At 41.8% G+C, this 26,671-nt stretch overlaps 1 protein-coding gene across 5 annotated transcripts in view; it reads right to left on the minus strand.

Annotated features, from left to right (window-relative positions):
- The window catches only part of dscamb (Down syndrome cell adhesion molecule b), a gene marked incomplete at its 5' end in the record, with an annotated part of 107,532 nt that extends 85,396 nt beyond the window's left edge, over nt 1-22,136 (minus strand). For all 5 annotated transcript variants that reach the window (XM_083984562.1, XM_083984560.1, XM_083984563.1 and 2 more), the window contains 3 exons: nt 5,184-5,330; nt 5,851-6,168; nt 22,094-22,136. In XM_083984562.1, the coding sequence (XP_083840688.1) occupies nt 5,184-5,330; nt 5,851-6,168; nt 22,094-22,136 (508 nt within the window). The remainder of the gene's footprint in view (nt 1-5,183; nt 5,331-5,850; nt 6,169-22,093) is intronic.
- Between the last annotated feature and the right edge of the window lie 4,535 nt (nt 22,137-26,671).

Raw genomic sequence — 26,671 nt, forward strand, 5'->3', positions numbered from 1 at the left:
AACTGGAGATTTTTTTTTACTGATGCCGTGAGTATTGGATGGACTTATTTGCATAAAGCAAATAAAAAAAACAGCATTTTCCATGCAGGAGGAAATTGACTGGGGCGCTGTGCCAAACAGGTTATGCAATGAGATGAGAACAGAGGAGAGAAGGCCGATAGTGGAGGAGGAGTGAAGGATGGAAAAGAGAAGAGAAGAGAAGATGAAAAGAAAGAAAAGAGGAAAACAGTTAAAAGGAAAGAATGAAAAGAGAAAAGACTCTGTATTTGTTTACTAACATGTACAATAAAGTAAAGCTTTGATTTATCACATGTAATAGAGGATGGAACCATTGGATGTTTAGTGTTTTTGCTTAAAAATGAGATAAACAACCAAAAAGAAATGAAAACAGTCGATTAATTTACTCATATAATCAGCTAATCGATGAGCCACTGTATCTCTAAAGGAAACAAATGTATTACCTGTCAGATTAAAGCCTGGGTGTAAAAATGTCAACATGAAAATACCAGTTGCAAAAATTGCCATGAAGCCGAGTGTGTGATTGACAGATTTATACTTTTTCATGAAAAATGTAATAATATTGCCCACACCTCAGGGGAAAAAGAGGCAAAACAGTTAAGATCATGGAGTATGGAGACACATCCAAGAAGTAGGAACAGCTTATGGAGTCATCCCTCTCCACTGAGCCTGTGTCTTAAGACAGAACAAAGCTTCCCAACCTCCATCTCTGGTCTAATCTCCAGTCTGAAAAGATGAAAGGCCTGCATGTTTGTTCCAAGTAGGAGACCCTATCTTGCCGAGCCAGAGGAGACCTCTCTACATCTATTCCTCTTTTCTCTTCCTCTTTTTTCTCCCCATCATTCCTCACCTCTCCTCACCTTTTCCCTTCCTCTCCTGGGGTGTTACACAGGCTGCCTGTCTGGCCTGTACTTCCTAATCTGCAGCTGTGTCAGGCTTCCAACTGGATGAGTAGCTGGATGAAGGTTTGGGTGTACTGCTGCCTTGGCCCATAGAGGTACAATCACATTTGTTATGTGAAAACAATGAGTCAAATGTGGGCTCACTGACTGAAAAGTGTTTAAAAATGTTTGGGGATCTTCAACTATACAGCAAATTGCAGAAATACCCATCACAAACTCCCCGCAGATGTATTTAAATGTCTTGTTGTGTCTGACCAACAAATTGAAACTCAAAGAAATTCAATTTAAAGCAGAAGTGAGCGATATTTTTGTGTTAATCTAAGTCTTAAATAGTTATATCTTCCGACAGCAATCACTTACATAGAGTGTTTGGACCGAAACACGGGTCTGTCAGTCCCTCTGCTCTGCTCTGAGCAATTTTTATCCAATTAGGAGAGAGAACGGCATGAAGGGCTGTGTGTGCAGCCAAGGGATGCGCGTGAATGTGGTGACGTAGGGACGAGGACCAATAGATCAATGACGAGGGTGGGGGCTGCTAACTCCGTCGGCTGACAAGAAGTTATGGTGCGTTCAGGGCAGCCCGTAACTCGTGTTTTTCCGACCTGTGAAGTTGTACCAGTTCGATCTGGTGTGCGTTCACGGGTCGGAAGTTACGAGTGGCCGTTATAGTGACTTTCACAGGCAACAGGTCGGAGAAACGCGAGTTGCGGGTTGCCTGGAACGCTACAAAGTCGTAAGTCGTGACTTGAAGCTGTAACTTACGGTTTCAAAAGCCTGCCTGGAACGCAGCATTAGCCAAAATGACCGGATCGCTTACTTCTGCTTTAATATCAGAGAAGACAAAGAGAAATTGAAGTGACAAGTGTTTTTGTCTTGATTTTAGTAAAAAATGACTTTAAAAATTTAGTTTCACTCAATGTTGAGTGAGTAACACATGAATCAACAATCAATCACTTCACTTCAACTCCAGGAAAACATGTAACCTTAGTGTGGATTAGATGTCTAGAAGACATCTGTCTGACATCCTACTGTATAATCCATTTCTAATGATGTAGTATCATTTGCAAGATGCCCACACTTGCAGAAAAAGATATAAAGGGATAGAAGTGTTAATAATAAAAGCTCTGAGAGCAGCAATGTGAGCATCAGTTGTTACAGAGATTGTGTTGACTCTACGCTAATGTTGCTTCTATATCTGTAAAACATAGGAAAAGTCAATAAGAACTTACTGTGTGGAGGTTACACACAATTGTCCAAGTTGGCTACAGGGGAAAATAATCTGCAGCAACCCTGAGCTGATAGGTCGTGACTACTGTAATTCTGTACATTAGGACGACTCAACAGCTGTAATGTTACAGTACTGCAAGCAGACAGCATGTATGCTCTAATTGCCAAATATACAGATGCATGCATCTTAAAGGGGAGCACAAGGTCTTAGTGACAACATGTTGTTTGCAGGTCATTCAGTATCTGAACACTGGCTTCGCTGAAGCTCTTGTCTGCAACCAAGGCCGACAAGCTCATTACACTCCCTTATATCATAAATGATGAGAGACAAAAGGTAGGCAGATGGGGAAAAAACGACAACACAAAAACACAGACACCATCCGAGCTCCATCCTCTTTCAAAAGCACGGCCACTTGAAAACACACAGGAAAAACACCACTAAATCCACACACACACACACACACACACACACACACACACATATGCTCTGACACACAAAGGTGCGTACACATATGTATTCAATAAAAGGTCCACCATATTATAAAAAATCCTGGCAGCAACACAGTAGGACACAGCTCAACTCCTCCTCTCCCCGCTCCACTTTCTTTTCTCTTTTTTTGCCTCTTTCATCTCTCTATTAGCTCTGTCAATTGTTTATCAAAAGCAGCGAGGAGGCGATCGGAGCCGGGCATTTGAAAGCTCGTGCTGCGAGATCCATTTTAAAATTCATGACGGGTTAATGGTATGTTAGTGGCAACATTAGGACCCAGTGAGCTTGCGTCGTGCTCATTCACATTGAAAACAGGCTGCTTCAAATGACTACTAAGCAGTCCTCATTCTGAGAGGTAATTCATATTGTAATTAACTTTTCAATCACAGCTGATTAATTAAGACAGGCCCTGGTCTGTAATTATGCATCTATTTTTGACCCTAATGTGGATCACTAGATATTCAAAGATTTTGCAGCCATGATTTAAGCCACTTTCCTCTCTGGATGTAAGTTACCGATCTTAAAAAGCACCAGGCGATTTTTTAAACAACCACGGGCAACACACAGTCAGTGGTGTTAAACCGTAATATGAGAACAATTAGGTGACATCATCAGCCCAATATTTTTCACCAAGCATTGCCGATGTGCTCTCACCCTCTAGTGAGAGAAATATCTCGAGCACCGACTGTTCTTCCTCACATTATGATGCACAATGCAAGGGTAGGGAAGTGCGCTTGATGTTACCGTTCCCAACAAAAACCTGAGATTAATAATTCAGTGTGGCTGTGGGATAGCTTTATCTTGTGTCCACTGAGACCACGTCTTCTTTCATGAAAAATTGAAAAAAAGAAGAAAAAAAAAAAAAAAAGAACAGAAAACAAGGGCTGGAGAAGGAGTCGCACAACTAGGCTGGGTCAAACTGCACCCAGTTGCCATTGTCGAGCCCTGTTGGTGCCCTTATGGTCTCTCCTGCTTTTTGCTCATGCACAAACAAACTCGCGCACACATCCTTCTAACCCTCGCTCCTAGAGTAAACATACCCTCTCCATAACAGCGCGAGGTGAATCTGCTCATGCATCAGAATCTACCATCAAATATTTATCATGGAGCAGCAGTGATTTTGACCGTGTGCTCATGCTTTTGACAGCACTCGCCTGCTGCAATACTTATTGGAGTAAACACGGACAATCCAATATCGTTGTTCTTTTGAATGCTTGTGAAAGAACTCAAAAGAACACAGAGCATACAATATAATCCATCAAAACTTCACTGCATATTCTATAGACTGTCAGACTTGCTGGAAAAAAAGGAAAGATGTCATTGTAGGCAGTCCAACAAGAGGCGATTTAAGAAATGATTGCCAATGTCTGGTTATTCAATATAAAGAAATTGCACATGTAAATGAAGAGACACGTAACCTCTTTGCATTTTATTATATCATTTATATTCCTACAACTTCAATCCAAAACTCTGATGGAGATCTGTTAAAGCCCCATAATGGACATATTTTTCCTACCCCAGTTGAGATAAACATCATCTCTCAGTCTTGTCTACATGATTCATCACATTTACAGAACCTAATCATATCTGCATGCTGCATATTTGCGCGCTCTCCGTGACATTAGCCAATGTCTTCAACTGGCAGCTCGCAGGGAGTAACTGGAGTAACCTCGAGTAAATAAGTCGCTGGCATGGATCAGAAGACACATCTTCATGCTTGAGCAGACACATTTAAAATGCCACCAAAACACCGTCCCAGATTCTGCCCTCAGTCAAATGACATCAAGTGCTCACTTACAGGTCCCTAAATGCCCCAGTATGAAGCAAAATCAGCCAGCGGGCAGTACATGGAGCAATCAAAGAGATAAGCATCCCATTTAACTTGAGTAAAAATCCAACCCGCAGAACATTCTGGTGTCTTGCGTTATCATGCTGCGCCACTGGATTCAGACAAGGAGGGTAACTAGGTCAATGATGCTATGTAAACTGTTCCACTTTACCCCTTGCTGGACTCAAAATGGAGTTGGCTGAGGTGGAGTGTGCATAGGAGAGAGAAGCCCTGTGATTCAACGTGACAGCTATCAACATCCTCTGGCTAGTGAGAGGACGAGGGCTACGGAGCTGCACAGCCTCAGTAATTGCAGACTACAACACTAAACAGGTAAGAAGATGACTCACAGTGAAACAGAACATAGTGTCCAAAGAGCAGGGAGCGGAGCAGAGCAGAGCAGTGCAGGGAGAGAGGGGGGTTTGGGATAAACAGCCAAAAGACAGGCAGCACACCTCTCTATCTGTCAAACATTTAATCTAACAAATATGTCAGTGCCACAGTGGCCGACAAACAGACTTTACTTTGTGATCTGTAATAACTGATATTCCTTGAACAAAGTCACACAATGTTATTTGAATATAAGCACTGGCATATTACACGTTAGTCTTTATTGTTAACAGATTACGCACTGTATGTCGCTGTTTTTGTTTCAGCATCAAAAGCTGCATATTGACAGACCCGCATGTACAAGTTTTGATGTATTTCCTCGTCTTACCTGAGCTGAGTGAAACAGTGTCTTTCTCCCATGATACAACAGTGACGTAGGCCTCAACAGAAGCAGGGATAATGCACTTGAAGACGGCTACACTGCCTCTCATAGCCTTCTGGTCGGCCACTCTGACTGTGTAGGGTTCCCGTGACACTATGAAAGAAGAAAACACATTGGTTATTTAGATTTAGAGAACTGTCATCTAATTAAACTTCAAAGTCGCTGAAGTGTGAGCCTCAACCCAGTAATATAATGACAGCTTTATATAATGACCACAACTTCTATTTATTCTAACTTTTCAAAAACTGTGAACATTGGCCACCATTGCTCACACTTGCTATGATGAAGAAGAGAGTAAGAGCGGTCAGCTCACCCTATCTTTTTGATCACTTATCAGGGGTAAGATATCCAAACCACTAATTGAAATCGTGCTCCAGTCACTGCTAAAGAATACTTTAGAAACTTGCACTTAAATGCGCTCAAATTAATTGCTATTACAAAAACACTTCTACTATACTTAAAAAGGCCCCATACATTTATTACAACTGCCTTTCATATCTTCTTCTAGTAGTCTACACTAACCACATCCACTGGTAGTGTGACTGCTATTTCTCTCACTACTAGAATTACTAGAGGTACTCCTGCTACGCTAAGCTCTCCTCTGTGGACTCACCAGCTTTGATGTGGACATCCTGACTCCTAATCTTGCCAGAAGGGTTCTCGGCAGTGCAGTAGTACGTGTTGTCGTGGATCAGCTTGCTGAAGCTGGATGGCAGGAAGTTGAAGATCTGGAGGGTTCCATTGGGGTGGACATGGCGGATGCCCGGGACATCGTAGATCTCCTCGCCGGTCGCCAGATACCAGCGCAGCGAGGCAGGCGGAGCACCACCAGCAGGACAGGGCACTGAGGTCCCTGTGGTGCTGGCAAATACTACCTCTTGCAGAGATGCATTGACAAAGTATAAGCTGGAATGTAGGTCTTCACTGAAAACTGCAAGAGAAACAACACAAGATGTCTGCTTTTACAACCACATTCTTGGACATTTTTTAAGGTACAATACTTATTATGCATTTTACTGTATCCATTTTTAATTGTTTTCCTGTTTCCTGTTTTGAAACACCTTAATTGATGTTCTCAAAAGATATCAGCTTGGAAAAAGTTTGCCTCTTGTGCCTCAGTGTGATATTTGAGAATAAGACAGCACAAATTAATACTCCTCAAATATTATTCACTGCAAGTGCTTCTATTTAAGTAAGATGATAACTCACTTTGGATTCATTACTGAATTCCTATTCCTGGGAGTTTGGGAACATTAAATGAATATAAAGTACTATCAATTATGAAATAAGGTCAGCTGCCTTGGTCATATTCCATCTTCAATTTAAGTCAACATCACAGTTAAGAGAATGACATTAAATGCAGTTAGTGCAGTGGCATTCACTGGAGGATGAGAGGAGGGTAATAAATGTCAGTGTTGGAACAGTTAGCTTCAAAGTAATCTACAGAGGCTTGATCCCTGATTGCCGGCAGATGCCTGCAATCTGAGGTCCTGCAACTCTGGGAGAGAGGCTGTTTGTATTTTTGTATTTCAGGCAAAAAATAATAATTGTATATACAGTATTTGTGCCTGTGTATCTTGCTTGCCATCTCAGCCTGGTGACAAGCCCAGAGGCTCTGCACTAAATGGCTTACAGTGGCACTGGCAGCTGGCTTGGATCCTCCCTGGGGAGAAAACATTTTAGCACTTCATAAATTCCTAACAAGGTTTCAAATTGCAGACGATTCCATGCGTTTCTCTGCTCCAGCAGCTCTCTACCAGCAATGAGACAGGCCAGTGACCTGCCCGTGTGCATACCGTACACCCACACGTCCACATTTGTTATTACAAATGAGGAATACTCATTCAAAATTATTAGCACACAAAGGATCAATACATCAGCATTTTTCCCTGCAAAAAAAAAAAGAAAAAAAAAAAGTTGACATATTGGAGAGGCGGCGGCCATTTGCAACCTCTCTGAAATACAAACAACTCTGCACTCTCTGTATTGCAGAGGCCAGCATATGCACAGGTAAATCTATTTTACCAGTGCAGATAATGTGGACTGACTGTGCAGAGTTTTCATCCACATTAAAGAGAAAGGCAGAGGAGGACAAGTCCAATAAGTGTTGTCAGGCCACATGTATCATAATGTGGTGAAAGGCTAAAAAACGCAACTTCGGTTTCATATTTTTTAGAAGAGAGACACGAATGTTAGCAAACAACTGTAAGTCTCACTGAATTAAAATACATTTTAATGATGCAGTTAACATACAATAACACTTTAAATATACTGTGTAGAAACCTGGAAGTATAATGTGTGGTTTCATTTTTGTTTTAAATGGTGCACACTGTCTGAATCACCATTTTTAAGAGTCAAAATCATAATATCATGCCTGTACACTGACAACTAAAGCACTGCAATAAAAACATTCCCTTTTACCAATTTTAGTAGTAGACTATGCTGTGACTTAACCTGATTTTAGTTGCCTACCAGATCTCCTCATTGCAAATTCACATTTTGACTTGAATATGCATTATTATTTAACTATTACATGTCTGAATATGGAATACCTACAAGGGTGCACTCAGGGAGATAGATAAAAAGAGAGCAGCCCTCTGCCAAGGACAATGTCAAACATAAACCAAGCAACATCTAATTCACAATGAATGATCCAGATATGTCCCTTTTATTTAATGGCTTCTTCTGTGGAAAATCAGTTCTGTAGCCTACTTTTTGTGTCACCCTGCTGTACATGGACAGTGGTGGAAACATAACTTCCCAGGATTATAACAAGCACATGATCCACAGCCTGCACAAACTACAATATGGTCAACAGCTGCTCAGACCTGCTAGGTGCCAGGTCTGATCCACCGTCACAGCATAGGGTGATATTTTAGAAAACAGATTTGGAATATAACCACCCTCCCGATGTTGCCTGCATGAGGTAAATATATCAGGACAGCCTGGTGACCGATCATTTGTTCACCTGCCAATGCCCCCTGTTTCTATATGTATGCTGATTTCATTTGTAAATGCTAACAATGCGGATTCCTGACTCACTGCTGCACAGAACTGTTTGTTCCAACTGTGAATTGTACAAGGTGATGACTAACAACACACCTCTGTTTCTGCACATATTTCTGTGGATATGTCAGGGGCTTAGCCGCTACATAGAAAACTGTGAACAGCTTGCAGTGCTTATTAGTAAGATGGGATGCACTTCTGCGTGTTTTTAAGTCCTTACACATATAAATATAATAAAATATGGAGCAATGCATTTACTGACGAATCAAATTAATCTGTCTGTATCTCACTGCTGCTTTACTGTTTACTACAGATTGATATATTTAAATATGTAATAAACAGTTTATGTGAATAAATCATTGATTAAAATTCTACAGGATAATTTGGGAGCAAGATTGCATCTGCGATTGATTCTGATGTTGCTTAATATCATCTTCAATAAAAATTGGTTTCATGATATATATATATATATAATATTTTCTACCTTCAACTTATATCATCAGGAGTACTGTCACATTTTTTGGTTCATTTGACTCTAATCATGTAAAAGAGAAACATTTATTGTGTGCTTCATCTTTGTCAAGCCTGCCTGAGTGATTTTCGTATTGCATAATACATGAAATATTGTTTCTTTTATCATAGGATTACATTTAAATATGGTGAGGTACAGTTACTGTTGGTTCCCAGCAGAGGAACTATTGTATATACCTCCGTACAGTTTCTTAGAGCAAAAAGTTTAAAACCATTTGAATCTTTTAAAATACGGTGGTATAAAGCGCTGAGTTCTCAGTGGGTCTGTGGCACCGGCCAAGATGAAAATAATACATCAAAGTCATATTAAATTCTGATTCATTCTCTTTTTTCCAGCTGGCACAAGGAGTATCAATCTTCTCAGTGCTCTGTTGATAATACAGACTGGAGCCATAAGGTAGAGGTTCATGCAGAGTGCTCAAGGTTAGTGACAAGGAGAAGACAAAGAGTCATTTGTACAAAAAAAAAAAAAAAACATAAGAAAAATATGATTTCCTTTGTTTGAAAAATACAATGACAGAAACAACTAGCACACCTTGAAGTTTATGGAGAATATAATTTGGGTACTTAGTTAATTGATACTTTGAAAGTTGCTGAGCTACAGTACAATAGCAAATGTCTGGAATAGTAGTAGATCAAAGAACAGTGTGGTTGCTTGGGAAGCTTCTATTCTGCACAAGCATCGGAGAAATTGGATTAGGATTTATGTCATGGCTGTTTTGATATTCGTCTATTTCACATATGAAAAGTATGTGAGAGCGACTCAATTTAGACTGGCTGAGTGATAGGGAGATTGATTTTAAAAAAAAAATTTTAAAGAAAAAAAAGAAGAAGAAATGGACTCTGGTGGAAGGGTGCGTATCACTGCGATACTTGTTTTCCTAATTGACTGAGCTCAGGAGCCAGGCCACAAATGGTCCGGTGACGCAGGTACATCACCCCCTCAGACCTCACAAAGAGCACCATGTCATGCCCCAACAAACGGCCTCAGGGCCCAATCACTTACTACACTGCCCGAGAGGAAATCAGTAATTGGCATAATTTTTCATGAGCTCAACCGTAAAGGTGAAATAAATGACACTGTTCAATAATGCATTATATGCATCTATAATTGACTCTTTTTTTTATTCTTACCATCGGGATATCTTCAGGGGAAAAGGGAAGAACGGAAAGAGCTGTTTCATTTAAACCAACAAAAAAGCAAGAAGGCATCAATCTTTTCATTCATTCTTTTAGAGATCTAGGCCTACGCAGTTTTTTTCTGGGCCATGCTGTTATAGTTTTGGTTGGCATATACTTTTAGTGAATTAGCATATACTGGAAGATTCCTCTCACTACCATCACTGTAAAGATCTTAAATTATTACAACTGCCTTCCAGTGTTCTTACAGAAAGAGAGTACATGATGGATACAAGAGGAATAATCTTCAATATTCACGTTTTTTTAGGCTTTTTTACATTGAGTGCACCGCTGATGTTTTACCTCTACAATGATGAGGTGAGGACAGTGTTTCTGACCAAAAGTCTGACAAAGGGCGCCACAAATGTTAAAATCTGTAGCTAACTATGCCCATTACTGAGTGACAGCACCTGAAGGCCCAAAGCCAGATCAAACCTAATACTGAACACAACAACTGTGACTTCTTGTTTTTCAATTTATTTTCTATTAGTAGCACCCCTCTATTTTTAGACATACTATATACTGTACAATATGACAAACAATATCTATGGTTCAGTATCATCACAGGGCTGTGATCCTTCACACAATAGAGCTGATCAGTTGACAGGGTGTAACCAACCATGACAGTGTGCTTTCAGAGCCACTGGGGCGCTTCATTTAAGTAAACGTGCAATCAATGCCAATGGGAGCAAACAGCAGGTACAAATGAATTCTCTAACTGGCTCTCTGCTGAATCAAGAAGGAAGAACTTGCTCTGAGATAATATTTTCAATTTTGCGTCCACAGGGCAGCTATTTTTTTTTTTTTTTTTTACAGAAAACTCGAGTTGGACACCTGATCGAGTCATGGAGAAGTCAAGCAAAGTTGGTGTGATTTCCACCCTCTCATGTTCCAACAGTGTTAAGTGAAAGAACCTGGTGCCACTGGGGAGACTGGTGAAAACCTATTTAACTCTCACTCTCATAGTTCTTTCATGCAGCCTCTGGCTTTTCTTTTTCCATGAACACGTTCTGACATAGGAAGAAGAAAGAACAACAGAGAGCAAACAAGAGGAGGCAAAGAGAGGATCATAGAGACAGAGGGATTGATTCGGCTTCGCATATTTCAGAAGGCACTCGTGTTGGATCTGTTGAGCGAGAAGAGAAATTGTCTGAGTTGTCATCACCACCACGGCAGGGTAGGGGAGGGGAGGGGAAGGGAAGGGAGGGGAGGGGAGGTGGGGGGCTCAGCACTGCACACCAGCATGCATGGCATTGGCGCTTTGCAGTGACAATGTGACAGCAGGAACCCTGGGTAATTAAAGCAGCTCTCTGCTCTGTGCCCTCAGGGTAAGTCTGCCTGGGACGTGGAGATCATACCTGGCTCGCTCACATTCAAAAATCACAGTCGCCAAAGAGCAATTTTCCTCCTTAACAGATTCCTACTTCAACTCTGTGGGCCGACGGATAACAGCGCTGGTATGATGTGTGTGCAGCAGCCAAGTTGTGCTCACAGCGACTAAAGATAGGCACTGACCTGTGCATGACCCAAATTTTAAACACACTATACAGGTTCACTGTCTTCCATTCGATCTAAATGAAAGGGTTGGAAATCATATTTCAGACAGGTAAATCTAACTGGATATCAAAGTCCAGAGAGAAGTTCTGAGACAGGCGGACGACAACGATTTGCGGCCGAGCCAGTCCAGTGTGAGTAAGCATTCCCACTGATCTGATCTGCCCAGAGGCAATACACCATGCACAAAGTTAAATGACTGTCTTGCAATTTGCTCTCATGAATATTAAGCAGTGCTGTGACAGTAGAAAGGCTTGGCTGTACACAGGCTGCTGATCCGCACCGACAGATCTGTCCTCTGATGTCTAGGAGGGGCGGGCAACACTAAAACGAGGCCCCCCCACAGCAGATGAGCCGCCTCCTCCTCCACGGTCTATTTTCATGTCTTAAATGGGCCAGAGTGGCTGCCTGTCTCATCAAGGGGAAGCCAGGGACCCTGGACTGTTTCTCCGTTAGTAAAACTGAGTGATAAAGACATTGATGTCTAAATTATGCCGCTGCTGCTACTGCTGATGATGATGAGTGCATGAGAGAGGATCTGATGAGGGATTATACCGTAGCAAACTATAGCAGCTCCCTCTGCTGCTGCTGATGATGCATAAAAACTTCCACTAAATCTAATCTTGCTATTTAATGTAGCAAGCGCAGTAGAAGGTGGAGGGAAACCACGAGCTGCAGGTTTCACCTGTGAACGAGGTGCTCGTGAACCACAGCTGCTTTTGCAATTAGAAGAAACTTATTACAGATTATTTAAATTCTCAGCACCTGCAATCTCGCCTATTAATTAAAATAATTTTCTAATTTTACCAAGAACTGAGGAAAGCAGCACTATGATGTTGCCTCTCCTCAAACTAATTAACAAGAATAAAAACGTATGTATTTATAGCAAGTTAATGCTAATCCATTTGACAAACAGGCCTCGGCAAATATATTTCTAAATATATTTTATGGATGATTTATTCAAGTGAGGTGCAGCATGGGTGGTTTGCCACATGAAGTAACACAGACTGCCAAGAAGAAGCTTTTAAATTCAGCCTGATCTATGTGCGATGTATGATTACAACAACGACAATAAAGGTCATTTATTTTATAAGTATGGAAATAAAATGTATTTTGGTGGAGTCATATAACAAATTGATACGCACTGAACTGCAAATTAAAGTCTGACCGCCCCATTGAAAGTAAATAAACAACAGCACAATAATGCACTGTCATACCAAAACTGGGCAAGATAGAGATGAAAACAATTGACCTCACCTATTGATGAATGGGCAAAATTTTGTACATTCACATTTCAAAGATGATATCCCAGTTTACAACAGACACTAGGAATATAATATATAATATTATATAAGTTGCTGCCCACGCATGGTCTGATTCATGCAGTAAAGCACTTTTAAACAAATCTATTAGCTGTGAATTAGTACTCCTGACAAACACACACATAACCTACTGTATTGCTGCATTCAGCGGATGATTAAACTTCAGTTTTGCTGTAGCCAGAATGTCATTAATACAATAGTCACTATAGCTTATGTTACATTTTGGATGACTGTGGAGCCTGAGTACCAGTTTGAACATAATAAACTTCTGTCCTTTAAGACTCTCTTTGTAATTTACTATCATACTTAAACATGTCTCATTGAGACCTGAGTGGATATAATCTAATTGCTTAATGGTCAACATACGTAGTCTCTCGTCATAACATGATTAAGCAGCAGCTTTTCTTGGCAACATTGGCAGAGGCCTTACCACAGTCAGACAAGAAGTCGCAGCACAACTGGACAAACCAACCTTATTATGTCAGCAAACATTAAGGATAAGGGGGTTCAACGGAGCTGCTGTTGATGGTGCGTTAACGTGACCGCTGTCCACCTGCATGCCAGCTAGAGTAACACAATATCAAATAGAGGTTTCAGTGTCCACAGAAGCTTCGGTGCACACAAGCTGCAACGTGAGAGGCTGCCGAGGAGAGTGACCTGACACTGACGGACTTTGGTCCCTCAAGGATCCAATTTCACTTCTGTTACCTGAACCTCTCCGCTCTAGTCGCGGCACACCTTTCTGACAATATTTTGAATCACCTCCGTCTCTGCCTTTTTTGTGTGTAGTAATTACCATGTGGTGACCCATCTCAGACCACAGAGCTGTTAGCAACCCTTCCCACCAGGACGTACAGTATGTACGTATGTACATATGAACCAAGACCGCAGTCTTTTCCCTAACCTTGACCACGTGCTTTAACTACCTCGACATAACCGCCACAAACATCAATCATGGTTTAATTGCCACAAGAAAGAAGATGAAGCCCAGGATGGGCTGCTGTTAAACATGTTGTCAGTCAATGCTTTACGGTTTCACATTTTTCTCACTGTGTTGATAAAGGTCTCGTATAACACGACTCATTTACAACAGCAACTTGTGAGAGATGTACTGGACTATGATTTTGTGCTGTGTGGACTGGCAACAAGGTGTTTCATGAAAGGTTTCCAGCAATTTTACAGCTGGCTTTTTCTTTTGTTGTATACTATTGTTAAATCTAAATGTATTTTTCTTGTGTGGCATTTTTCCTTCTGTACTTTTATTTTTTTATGACCCATTTGTGCCACCTGTACAAGTCTGCCTTGTATCTTGGTTGATTGTTGAGGTTGCGACGCTTCACGCAAACACGCTGCTCTCGCTACTAAATGTTGCACAGGTGATAATGTCATTATGAGGCCATGGCAGACCTCTGAAACTATACCACTGTCCCTGTTTTGTCCAGAAGACGTCTGTGACCAGCAGCTGGTGGAGTGTGTTAATGTTGATGTCACAGCAGCTGGCTGCTCTCATCCTGTTAGCTCTGCCTGCCATTATCAGCCCCCCCCCCACACCCACTCTCCCCCACTTCCCCGTCTCTCCCCCCCTCCTCCTTTAAAGCTGCTGCTACTGCTGCTGCGTGCCACGCTCATTTTAATACTCCAGACTCATTTGATCGTCTTTATGGACTTATCATATTAAACATTTATCGCAGCCATTTCCCTAAACCAAGCATGTTTATTCAACACTTAGGGGACCACAGCACGGCTCCTTTCAGCACCACCCCCCCACCACCCCCACCACACACACACACACATACACATACACATACACATACACATACACATCCTTATTTTCTCCTTTTCCTCATTCCTCCCCTTCTCTCCTCCTTCCTCCCTCAGCCCCCTGGCTTGCTTTATTACAAGCTTCCTCTATGTGCCACAGCTTGGATAAAAAAGAGAGGTATTTTAGTATACCCCCCCCCCCCCCCCCCCCCTCTCCTCTCTGGTCATCCTTTTTTTCTCCAGTGGCTGGGATACCGGGGGGACTCGTGCCGTGTGAAGCCTGGCAGCCAAGCAGACACAAATGTATTCTGAGCATTTAGTACTTTGGATGAATTGAGTTTTAATTTAATCATCTGATCAAACATTAATTAGCATAATCACTTGTGGGGATGGATGGTCTAGATAGAGAGACACAGAGCAACACATAATAGACCTCATCCTGGCAACAGTCTACGGGGACACTTAGCAACACATAAACAGCTACATGCTTCCAGGGACCCGTGCAGGGTTCTGTCCAAATTACCTCCCTTTGTACCAACAATACGTCCAATTCTTCATTTCCTTCAACAGCTCCTCCACTGCAGAATGATCTATTCAGCGCTAGACTATCCTGCAATCAAACGCACCGCTGCCATGCAGGCCCTGTGCCCTCTTATTTGATCTTGCACAAGATGGCTTACTGCAGCATCACACCTTGGTCTGAGCAGGGGAGGTCTGGGAATTCTAGGAATACCACAAAGTGCTAAGATTATTGACAGTGCACTCAGTCTCACGCCGGGCCGGGGGGGGATCAATGAGTGGTTGGAAGGACATAAATCAGACTCCTGTGGCTCCACTCCATGTCACACCCTAACCCACCCACCTCCCCCCAATTAAACACACACACAAAGTACACATGCTCACAAGGACACACACACTCTGTAAACCGCACGCCTCCTTACATATACAGTATAGGTACTCGCCTTTGCACATAAACACCAGCAAACGCAAAAATAAAGCGCCCACTTTACACATTTCACACACCTTACCTCAACTCCAACAAGATGACAGTGCTTTAAAAATGGCCAGCTAAAAATAACCACCACTAACTTGGTCTTAAATCTTAGCATCTGTGCCAGGTTTAAAAATAAAGAGCAGTGTCGAGAAACCAAGCTGGAGCCATTTGTCTTTCTGTCACTCTGTCTATCCAGCTCAGCCTCCGCCGTTATCCCTTAGCCTACTTTAATATTCGGACTATGGAGCATGAGACACATGTGGGCAGGAGCGATGGTGAAATATCTCCTGGAAATGCAGACTTGAATAATCTGATTGAGACAAGGATTTGAAAAATACAGTTGAGATGGCATGGTTGGGAAAACTGCAAAGAGGTCACAGAGACATGCAGTGTGATTTTTTTTTTTTTTTTTTTAAACAAACAGAAAAAAAAAGTTGGCCTCCAAAAGGAGTCCATGAAATATGAGAGGAGAAAGCAAAGCTCAAAGGCAGAGAGACAGAGAGAGAGAGAGATACTGAGTAGTAGATATGTTGGCCAGCCACAATACATCAGGCAAATGCATCACGGCCAGGCCAGAGTCGTGGGGATCAATTCAGCCTTGGGCCTCAGCGTGTGCCGAGTTCAAAGCCTGGCCCTGGTATGTGGAGGACTGGATTAAGAGGCAGTATTTATGAGGTCCAGCGTGAATGTTTGTCTTGGTGGGTGATGGATAGCAAACGCATCACACCTTCGCCACCTGTCTTCCATAGTGAACAAAAAGCCTTTGCGGGGCACTTACTCCACAAGAGTATATGGGCCTTGTTCACAGTGCACAACACAAACACACACAGCAGCAGCAGCAGAGGGTTACAGGCTCCTGTGTGCATGCACCAGCTGTCTGAATTATCAAAGATGTACAACTTATGGATCTTTATTGATGTAGTCAATGCCAGATGAAACAACATTTACATTTTCAGTGGAAACACATCCACTGCTTGGATTTTGCTCAGAGGCAGCGTTCATTTACATGGATGAAATGCAACCGCTGGGTTTTGAATTGTGAATCCCACACGCGGTTATGTTGAGGTCAGACACGGATTAAGGTTAAGGTTAAGGTAAAAGACCGTAGTGTCTGTTAAGTGTTGACAAAATATATATGTCCTTTAAGTAAGTGCTGACTACTTCTATTATTAAAACATGACCAAGATCTTTCCCTATAACCAAGCAGTGACAGATCGTTATCATCACCTAAGTAACAGATGCTGGGAAACAGATGAAATTCACTGAAATATGTAGTGAAAGACACATTCATTAAAGCTATTTCATTGTTGTGGTGATAAAAATGTAAATTGACTGTTATACATCTTTCATCAAAGGGTATTTGCTCCTGCAAATTGGTAGTATATAAACATAAGCTCTAAGAGACAGGGCTGGCGAGAGGCAAAAGGGAAATACTACTTAGACTAGTACGAACTGTAAACTGCTGTTTATGTTGTGCGATTTAATCTTGAAAGCTCATACAGCTTTTATTCAGCAATAAAAACTGATGTTTGTAATCTCTGTGCATTTCATTGCGTAGTAGATACACAAACCTGAATTCATCAACACTGCAATCGCACATACAGAGGACTGTCATTTTATTTAAGGCAACAATTAACACTATCAACAAACAACTTATACTCTGTGCAGGTTGGTCATGTTGTTGGGCGTGTATCAGTGCACCTGCTGACAGGTCTCAGATGATTTGGCCACTTGGGAGTTGTGCCTGTTGTCTCTCTGGTTCCTCTTTTATAGCCGACTACTTCTGCTTATTCTCATTATACACATTTTATTCTTATAATACAACTAGAGATGAGACAGGGAGATTTATATTATATTATGGATATATATTTGTCTGTCTACTTGATGCTGTTAGAAAGGCCAAGAAAAGTTAAGGGGACGTTAAGCAGAAAGTTGTAAGTAAGGTCAAGATCTTTGCATTTCAAAACTTCTAAGCTCCCTTTCCCAAAGTCTTTGAAACCAAATCTTGAAAGACGCACTTCCACGTAGGAGAGCAAAAGTGCCTCTTTCTTGACTAAGTCTGTTTTAAACTGTCAAATAAACCTTTTACACCAGTTCCTCCGCTGAAGTACCTGTGCAGTGCAGCACAGTAATATAACATGTCACTTTGACAGGTGCTCAGTGAATTACTACAACCCCACTTTGCACGCATGATCAAACACCTACATCTGGGTGCTGAGGGTTTACCGCTCTTCCCTGCAGATGCTAAATGATATCGTTAACATTTTAATGCAAAAGACATTTACACACGGGCTTGCGCAATTACACCTCTGATTCAGTGGAATCCAGACAGACACAGTGTGATCGGTAATTAGATTTTACATTGGGTGAAACGTACCACAACACACACACACACACACACATGCACGCACACACACACACCAATCGCAAAAAGCTTGCTCCTAATTAGAGAGCTAGACAGGCTCAAGGAGGTACAGTACAGTAGAGTAGAGTAGAGTAGCCCTCATTATGCAGTTAGGATGTATGAACTGGGGGATATCTATTATGATCACATATCAGGGTATCCATTACCCAACATTAGCAGCCCTTTTAACTGGAATCACACGCAGAGTTCAAAATGTAACCCAACAAACCCTCTTATAACTCACACAAGTGAGCACGAGTTAAGTGGGTTTGTAAACTTAATTCAGCCCATTAGATATTCATATCAGAGTAAGACCGTACAAGATGATCTATCACTTGACTGTATGCTACGTGTTTTCATGGGGTAATTTAATTTCACGAGCTGTGATACCGCTTCTGCAGCCAAACCCTAATTGGTAATTAGTAAACAGACTAATGGCTGTGAGTGCAGCTGTAAGCATGGTCAGGTTTCACTCCCCTGCTTTGTGTGCTGGCCACCGTGGCCACTGGGAGGCCACTTTGGATCTTTGGACATTTTTACACAGACTGGGGAATCACCTCCAAGCTCCGGCAAATGGGGCTCTCATCAGTGCACTGCCTTCATTGCCTTCATGTAGATTTATTGCAATGCAAACACCAGTTCCCCCTTTCTACTCACAGCCAAGTTCAATCCATCTATCCACCCCGGTCCCCGTAGCATTTTCATCCAGTGTTTCAGGTTGCTAATAATGTGGGGTCATGTAAAATTGGCAGGCTAACTGATGTTGGCAGCTATTTACTGCACTGTAAGCTACACTGGGCTAGATGGTCTGGAAGAGCTTCCTTATTTCAAAGTGGATCTGCCTTTACCTCCCGTGAAAGGTCGCGGCTAATTGAGATCAAAATTTGATTGCGTGATCTCCTGATCTGTGTGTAAATGTTCATCTTTCTTTTTCTTCTTTGAGATCCTTTGATCTCATAGAAGTCTTTGAGATAAGTTGTGAGCATCGGGTTAAATTGTGTGCATGTCTACAAACCAGCACAGTCTTCATGGGGACTATGTGAGAAGACCCATCTTATTATAGCTTTGCAATGAGAATTTGAATAGGCCAGTTTAGCTTGCTGTGGTTTTGCCCAGAGGCAACTTTCAGGCAGAGATATTTAATATTTCCTCTCTTGTACTGATGACTGAATTTATAGATCCTACTTTCGGCACAGGAAATGGCAAAAACACAACATCAAGAAATAAACGTGGCTATTAAATTTCTCTTATTTAACTTTTTTTTTTACATGTTTTGGAATATGACAGGGGTAAACTAAGGATGGCAGCCGTCTTTACATTATTTTGCTATAACTTTCAATCATTTCCATGATGACGGCAATAAAAAAAAAAAACATTTTGTGAATATTGTGCAGTTGCGCGTCTATTTTCCTGTTTCAATATAAGCTGCTGAGTTTATACGGTGATAAGCACAGTGAATAGCCCGGAATACAACATGGAGAAGAACCCTGAAATCCCTAAAGTCAGTGAACGGCTCGTTTGCCATTTGGCCATTTATCACCTGAAGACATACTGATATGACAGGATGTGATTAGCTCCTAATCCAGTACTTGTGGGTCAGCTCAGTGTGTGGCAGGAGCTCAAACTCCCAGTTGAATGTCTAAAATCATTCACTAAACACAGTCCACTTTTTTTTTTCCTGGGTCTGCCATTTTGTAGCAGTGTCCGATTCATTTGAGAAGCTTTCTCACAGCCTACATAGTGGACAAAAGCGACCTCACCGTGCAGGAAGTAGTAAACAAGCACCAGACACAAACCGACAAACAGCCATGAGACTCGAGTGATATTGTTTTGTCTTTTGTTGTTGGTTTTTGTTTTTTTGCCACAAGAAAACAACACACCATATAGTTTTCTACCCTGTATAGTGACGAGTGAATGAGTGAACGTTTCCGGACGCAGCCCCTGACACCCATTACGCAGGTTACCATAGAGACAGGCCAGTGAGCATGTGATAGGCCTAAACTCTAAAGCAGGAAGAATTGTCTGGAATCCAATTGCTGTGCTGGCTTCTATCTACAAGGTCATTCATTCATTCATTCATTCTGACAACGCCTGCTTGGCCGATGAACACCTCATTTTCATGATAATCAACAAAACATCCAGCCGCAGAGGACAAACTCATACAACCAAGCTCCTGTACAGTGATGGGGAAATCACATAAAAATCACAACGCAACACGAGCAAGTCGGAAAAGCACCGTCTCATAACAAAAAAAGAAAAAATCTATATATTGCAGTGCAAATGAAGAACACAAAAAGTGTAGCGGCTGCTCTCAACGCCATCTCCTGCTTAATCCCTATCAGTTGTTTGCCACAGGCCTCCTCAATAATCCCTTATGCAATAAACGGACACAATCTCACATGGCAGTTGATCTAATGTCAGAGTCAGACGATTATGATTAATGAGGATTCCTTATTGTTCCTTTATGAGTTTCAGCACAAGCTGGGCTGAGGGAGATACCATTTTATAGTCAATGTCAATAAACTGTACCGACCGAGGGTTGCCTCGGCACTGAAAAAGCGACGACACAGAAACAAAAATCCATTTGGAAGCCTTATTTTATCATCACGGTCAGAAGGGAAAATCCATTTTTGGGACACAGCGTATTATATCACAGACCCTCGACGTGGTTAAATGTATAATACCTGCAAAATTCTCACTTCCCCAGTTTTTTTTTTTTTGGTTATTTCAATTCAGGCTTTCTTGACCCTTAGATGCAAAAGCAGCCGACCGTGGGCTTGAATTTGTTTCAGTGTGTGAACACTCCCCATCTTGTCACCCCGACGTGTTTTCTTATAGCTATGTTTCCATTTTCTTTCCTTCTCCCTCTCCTTCTTCGACTCTCTCTTTTTTTTCTTCCCCCTGTTTTCGTACACACCCAGTCAGCCATAATCCCTCCCTGTAGAAGGGACTCTGGCCAATAAGTGAATGCAATAAACTGTATCAATTTTCTGCTATTGATTATGGATACACTATATGAGCACACACAAATATGTGTGCACGGTGACAGCCGCATGCGTGCATGCAAAGGGGTGTACATGCACTCACGCAAACACACATGTGTGCAAGAAAACACAGCTCAGAGGCTCAGATCTGGCTGTTTGAATACAGTATTTGAATGACGACTGAGGCTATCAACTATTTGAATGGAAAATGTATTTAAGAATTTTTGTGTGTATTTGTGAACTACTTTTGGATTTCCTGAAAAATGTAACCCTCTATGGGATGTGTCTCATCAACAACATTTCATTCTTCCCTTTTTTTTCATCATTTTTTAATGATTAATTTGCACAATCTGTGCCATTGCTATTCATTTTCTTTCTGCAAACTACACTAAAATGTAAATAACATTAAGTTGTGTTCAGATTTGAGAGCAAATTTGATATGTTGGACACATACTGACAGAGCCACGAATATAACTGAAAATTTAACTTCAAATGTGTTTAAAATGCAAACAAGGATTACTGATTCTTAAAACATGTGTCTTAATTGGAACATTTAACACATTATAATCATTTAGGCCACTTTGAACTTGAAAAATATGCTCACTGTGGGGGGAGGGGGAAAGGGTTAAACCAAATGTCCATTATATCAAATACGTCACTTATTACTAAGGGCCACAGTGGAACAAGGTTGTGACAGAATAAGTGTCATTAGGCATCAAATACAAAGAGAAACAGACACATACATTGGAAGAAAACGAGAAATTATTAAAAACTTAAAACTATAAAATCACATTTAGACCAATAAGCAAAGAAATTAATTAAAAGACAGGCCCAAACAAAACGTGTTATTTCATCTGGCTCAGCATGTTATGTCTGAAGGCCAGAGATGTGTCTAATGGTTTGGAGGAGAGCTTGAAAGATTTAAAACGCAATATATGCCTCGCCCGTCTCTCTCCCTCTATCAAGGGTGTCAGCCTTTTGACAACCATATAAAATCCATTTCATGTGGGTCACAGGTGACCTCCATCCTCCCTCTCCAGTCACTTAGCTGTCGACCAGTGATTTGCCTTCTGCAATAGGTAATGAGCGCTAATAAAAAAAGATGAGCCGGTGAAACTTACCATTCAAGATGCTCTGGGAAAAGATAAAAGCCAATATCCACATGCCCTGCTCCGTTCAATCCCCCCCAAGCTATGCTTTCTCTTCTCCCTCCGACCGGTGCCTCTTCAGTGCGCTTGGGGTAAGGTTAAACATTTGCCACTGTCTTGAAGCAAACCGGTCCAAGTCTCTACTTTCAATATCTCCTTCCTACTTTTTCGTTACACTGCTTCTTTTTCTCTCTCTCTCTCTTAGCCCTCTCTTTGCGCTTGGAACATAAATGAGCCTCTGTGATTGTCTTGGGGAGAGCTGTGCTCAGACTCTCTCCTCCTCTGCTCCGCGTCTTGCTGCTTCTCCCTGTTATTCAAAAGGATGCTGAAGGGGTGAAGCCCAGGTGTGTGTGGTGCTGAGTCAGAGCCGGGTACGAGCGGATCCTGAAACAAAAAAAATGAAGAACTCAAAGTGGCTAAACTAAATCTTAAAAAAAAGAAAAAAGAAATAATGTCAGAAGCTCCGATTTCCTAAGTAAAAGACTGACTGACGGATCATCCTCAGGGGGGAGAAAATATTTAATTTTTAGAAAATTAAAATAACTAAAAGAGCAAAGAAGCAAACAGGGGGGAGAGGGTGGTAGAATAAGAATGAAAAACAGGTTTTTTTCTGAGACTCCAAAGTCAGATCATCTTCATCGCCTCTATGCGTCCAGCAAGAGGCGAGCAAGCGCATCTTCCCCGCTGCCGCTCTCTAATCGCACCACACTGACTCTCTGAGCATTGCACAGAATAACCCTCTCGCCTGCCCCTGCAGACGCTTTAATTCCTCATTGCCTTAAAGGAGCAGAGGCGGCTACCGGTCGGTCCTGAGGGCAAGGTAGGAGTGGAGGTGAAGAGTGTGAGAGCACGCGGCGAGTCGGGGCATTTGCATTAAGGAAATGAGCTGCACCTGACGCACCGAGACACCTAGGAAAACATTTTTACGCACGGAGATGAGACCGGCTGAGGCGGAAAGCGCTGTCTGCCGGCGTGCAGGTGCACTCAGTACAAAGCGTTACATCCCACATCTGACTTGAATAAAGCCAATAGTGAATATCTATCATGGACAAGAGCAGGGGGAGAATTCCCTGTGGTAATGGAAAGCTACAAGGGCATCCAATGACGCGTATTTTGTGTTCACCTCATGTGCAGGGGTAAAAAAAAAAAAAGGGAAAAAAAAGTGTTTAATTGGACACCAAAAGGACTGAGTGGTTTGATAACCGCATGAAAAGAAAACAGAGAGAGAAAAAGAAAACATGTTGTCAGTGGCTGGAGAAAATAGAGGGTTAAACTAAAGCATCCCCCACCCCAAAGGCGTGCGCACACATACACACACACATGCACACTACCGCCTCCCTGAAACCCATAATGCACCCACCACCACTACCACCACCACCCCTCCATTTTAATGCTTGCCTTGAAGTCAAGGGTGTAGCTGTAGCAGGCAGTGGGAGCCTGTGGGCCTGTCCACAGAGCCGGGTTACACAGAATGTGATATAACCAGCAGGGCAGTCTGCATCTCATTCTCTATCCCACATGACAGAATATACTGAAAGTGAAATCCTGTTTATTCACCCCAGGATACTCATTTTCTCTCCTCATATCAGGAGTGAGGGAAGGATCTTCATAATTCTCAATGTGTGCACAGGAAAATAAATATAAATACTGGAATCATAAGGTATGGTGTGTGTGGTAAGCCACTGTTTTTTCTCAATTTTTTTTTCTAAGAGAGCTAATTAATTTACTTTCCTTGTGTTAATTTGGGAGAGATGTTGTTTTGATCGTTTCATTTTCCTGTTTCTGCTTTTCTTACAGTCCGTGTTTGTCTACAGTACATGTATCTGTCCACTTGTGTGCCTGTCTCTCCTCCAGTGGTCACTCCAGTGCAGCAGACAAACACCAAAATGAGCTCTGCATTTCCTTAACTCAAGAACACAGTGTTCTTGCTTCCCTTAAAATGGTACCGCTCTCCTTTTATTTATTTATTTTTTACTTCTGTTTGACTTGTATGACCTCTTACTGAACTTACTGTTACGGCAATATTGTTACTCCACCACCACCACCAGCACCACCTCGAGCTGTAAGATAAACCCAAACAAGTTGAAGTGTCTGTGGCACTGAGGAGAAAACACGGGTGAATCAGGGCAGTGGGTCAGGGATCCTGCCTGTCATTTAGAGTGGATTAGGAGCGCTGTGCTGGTGTTGCAGCTCTGGATTCTTGGCATGGACGAGCAACTAAGTTGATTAGCAGAGGCAGGCTGTGAGTATACAACACCAGCCTCACTGCAAAGGAATCAGACTTTATAGTTTTGCCCTAAAAGATACTAATTCTGCAACTGTATGCACTATGCATTTACATCATGAAAACTTTAGCTTCCATTGGGAAAGTGCCTTGCTCAAAGGAAACTCTGTAATTTAAATTTACACCGTCCTGTAAAGTTCAAGTATTACATGTGTGTATAATGGCACAGACAAAGCCTACACATGCCCTGTTATGTAGGTAATAAACCAGACCAGTAGTTAATGTAGTTTTCCCTGGTTCAGCCTTCAGCCATGTTAAATGGTAAAAGTTTTTTAGTCACTGAAGGTGACATTAACAGCTTGCAAAGACAAACAACAAGAGGGAGGGGGGAGAAAGAGATCCCACTGTGGGTTCCAGGGACTGGGAGAGGAGGGGATCCGTGGAATTAGAGGGTGCCATCTGACATTTTAGGGGAAATGAGGCATTGGCATAATCTGGCTCAGCAAACAGGATTTTATGAGAAGCTGAAATTAAAAAATGTGGGGAAGAAATGGAATAAATAAAGAAATGCAAATCAAAAGGTTATATTTGTTTGCGTGGGTCGGGATGAGAAAATTTAATGCTGACACAGATGGAACAATCTCGCCTGGTGTCACTTCAGCAGAGAAGAGGAGGGATGACTCTCTTCACCCCAGGACATGGGCCAGGGCGATGCTAACGTTTACAGTATATACACACTCACGCCATTACACACATACACACTTCATAGGGGGGGAGTTTACTCACGTTTCACGTGTTTGACAGCAAACAAATGCACGTAGTAACATCAACACTGACCAAATGACCTTACAGTACAACGACCAAATGACGGCAGGTGTGTGATCATTTCTATCATATTCATACTGTATGTGGGCTAAGTAAAATCCATAAAATCGGGCCTCAGTTAGAAGAATGCTTTATGTATGACTCATGTTTGATCCCTACAATATGGTGTCTAATATTTGACTGGTGAGGGCTAATTGCCCTTTCACCTTAAAAACTGTAATTAAAAAATAATTGCCTCCTTCTCCGTCTTCAAAAATACCCAAGTCTCTGAGGGAAGCTTTTAATACCACATGCACTGAGGTACAATCTAATACATGTATGAGGGGGGGGTGCCAGAGACAACAACTTAGTTATAAAGCACAGCTCAATATCACAGAGAGCTCGGCTTGTAATATTTTGGTGGTATATGGAGATTGCGTTTAGAGATACATACAGATCAAGTGTTTCTGTTCTGTTGGTGGCACATGGGCCCTCGCATCCTTATGGAGAACAGGTGCTAGCGTTCATCACTTACACCACACAGACAGCTGTACAACCCAAACAGCTTTGGATGTGAAAGACAATACCATTTTCACTCTGAAGACAAGAGCCATGACCTTGTGACCACATGAGCCGATGTGTTAAGGAGTAAGCATGTAGGCATGTAAGGGCCGCACATGTGGTTTATGACGGCAAAACTAATATCAACTTTTTATTCTCAACTTAACCAGTGATTTCCGATGTCATACTGAAGTCAAATGCCTCTATGAAGAGAAATAGTGTTGTGCAACTCGCATCTTCTTATCTTATCCACATGGTACATAAGATATCCATATGTGGGTGAAAATATTTAGATATGTAACATGATTTAAATGCAGAACTATATGAACCAAGCAGCTTTATGTATTTGTGTTTTGAATACAAGCAGGGAGGGTTTCTGAGTTAACTGTGTGAGTAAGGGGGGAGGAAGGGGGTGTACTGTAGTTCATTTTAGCCCCCCAGCATGATGCCTAAACAGTGGTAAGCGAACATGACGATGAAGCTCACAGACAGTCCTGGTTTTGCTGTGTGTGGCCATGCATGTGTGTCAGTGTGTGTGAGTACTTGCATGTGCCACCATGTCAGTGTGTGCACACAAGGAAGGAAGAAGAGCACATATGAGACGACTCACGAACACTGTTTTACCCAAGGTCATGACTCCGAAGACTGTAATGCTCACACTGGCCTGGGATCTGTGCTCAGTGCACATTTATTTTAACTGCCAGGTTCATCATGGATGATAAAATAAGATTAGAGATATTAATAAAAGTAGGGAGTTCATAGCAGTTACATCAGTGGAAGGTATATTATTTCAATTAATTAGCAATGTAAGATCTATAAATGTGTTGTCTGGATTGTTAAATCAGTCTGTGTAAAAGTCATTGATGACTGTAGGTGAATTCCTTTAATATATAATATGGCATGTTTATGAATCCAGAAAAACCCCATGGTTTTATCCCATGATAATATTTTTATGCAGATAG

The sequence above is a fragment of the Trachurus trachurus genome (assembly GCF_905171665.1).
Source record: "Trachurus trachurus genome assembly, chromosome: 13".
Lineage (NCBI taxonomy): Eukaryota > Metazoa > Chordata > Actinopteri > Carangiformes > Carangidae > Trachurus > Trachurus trachurus.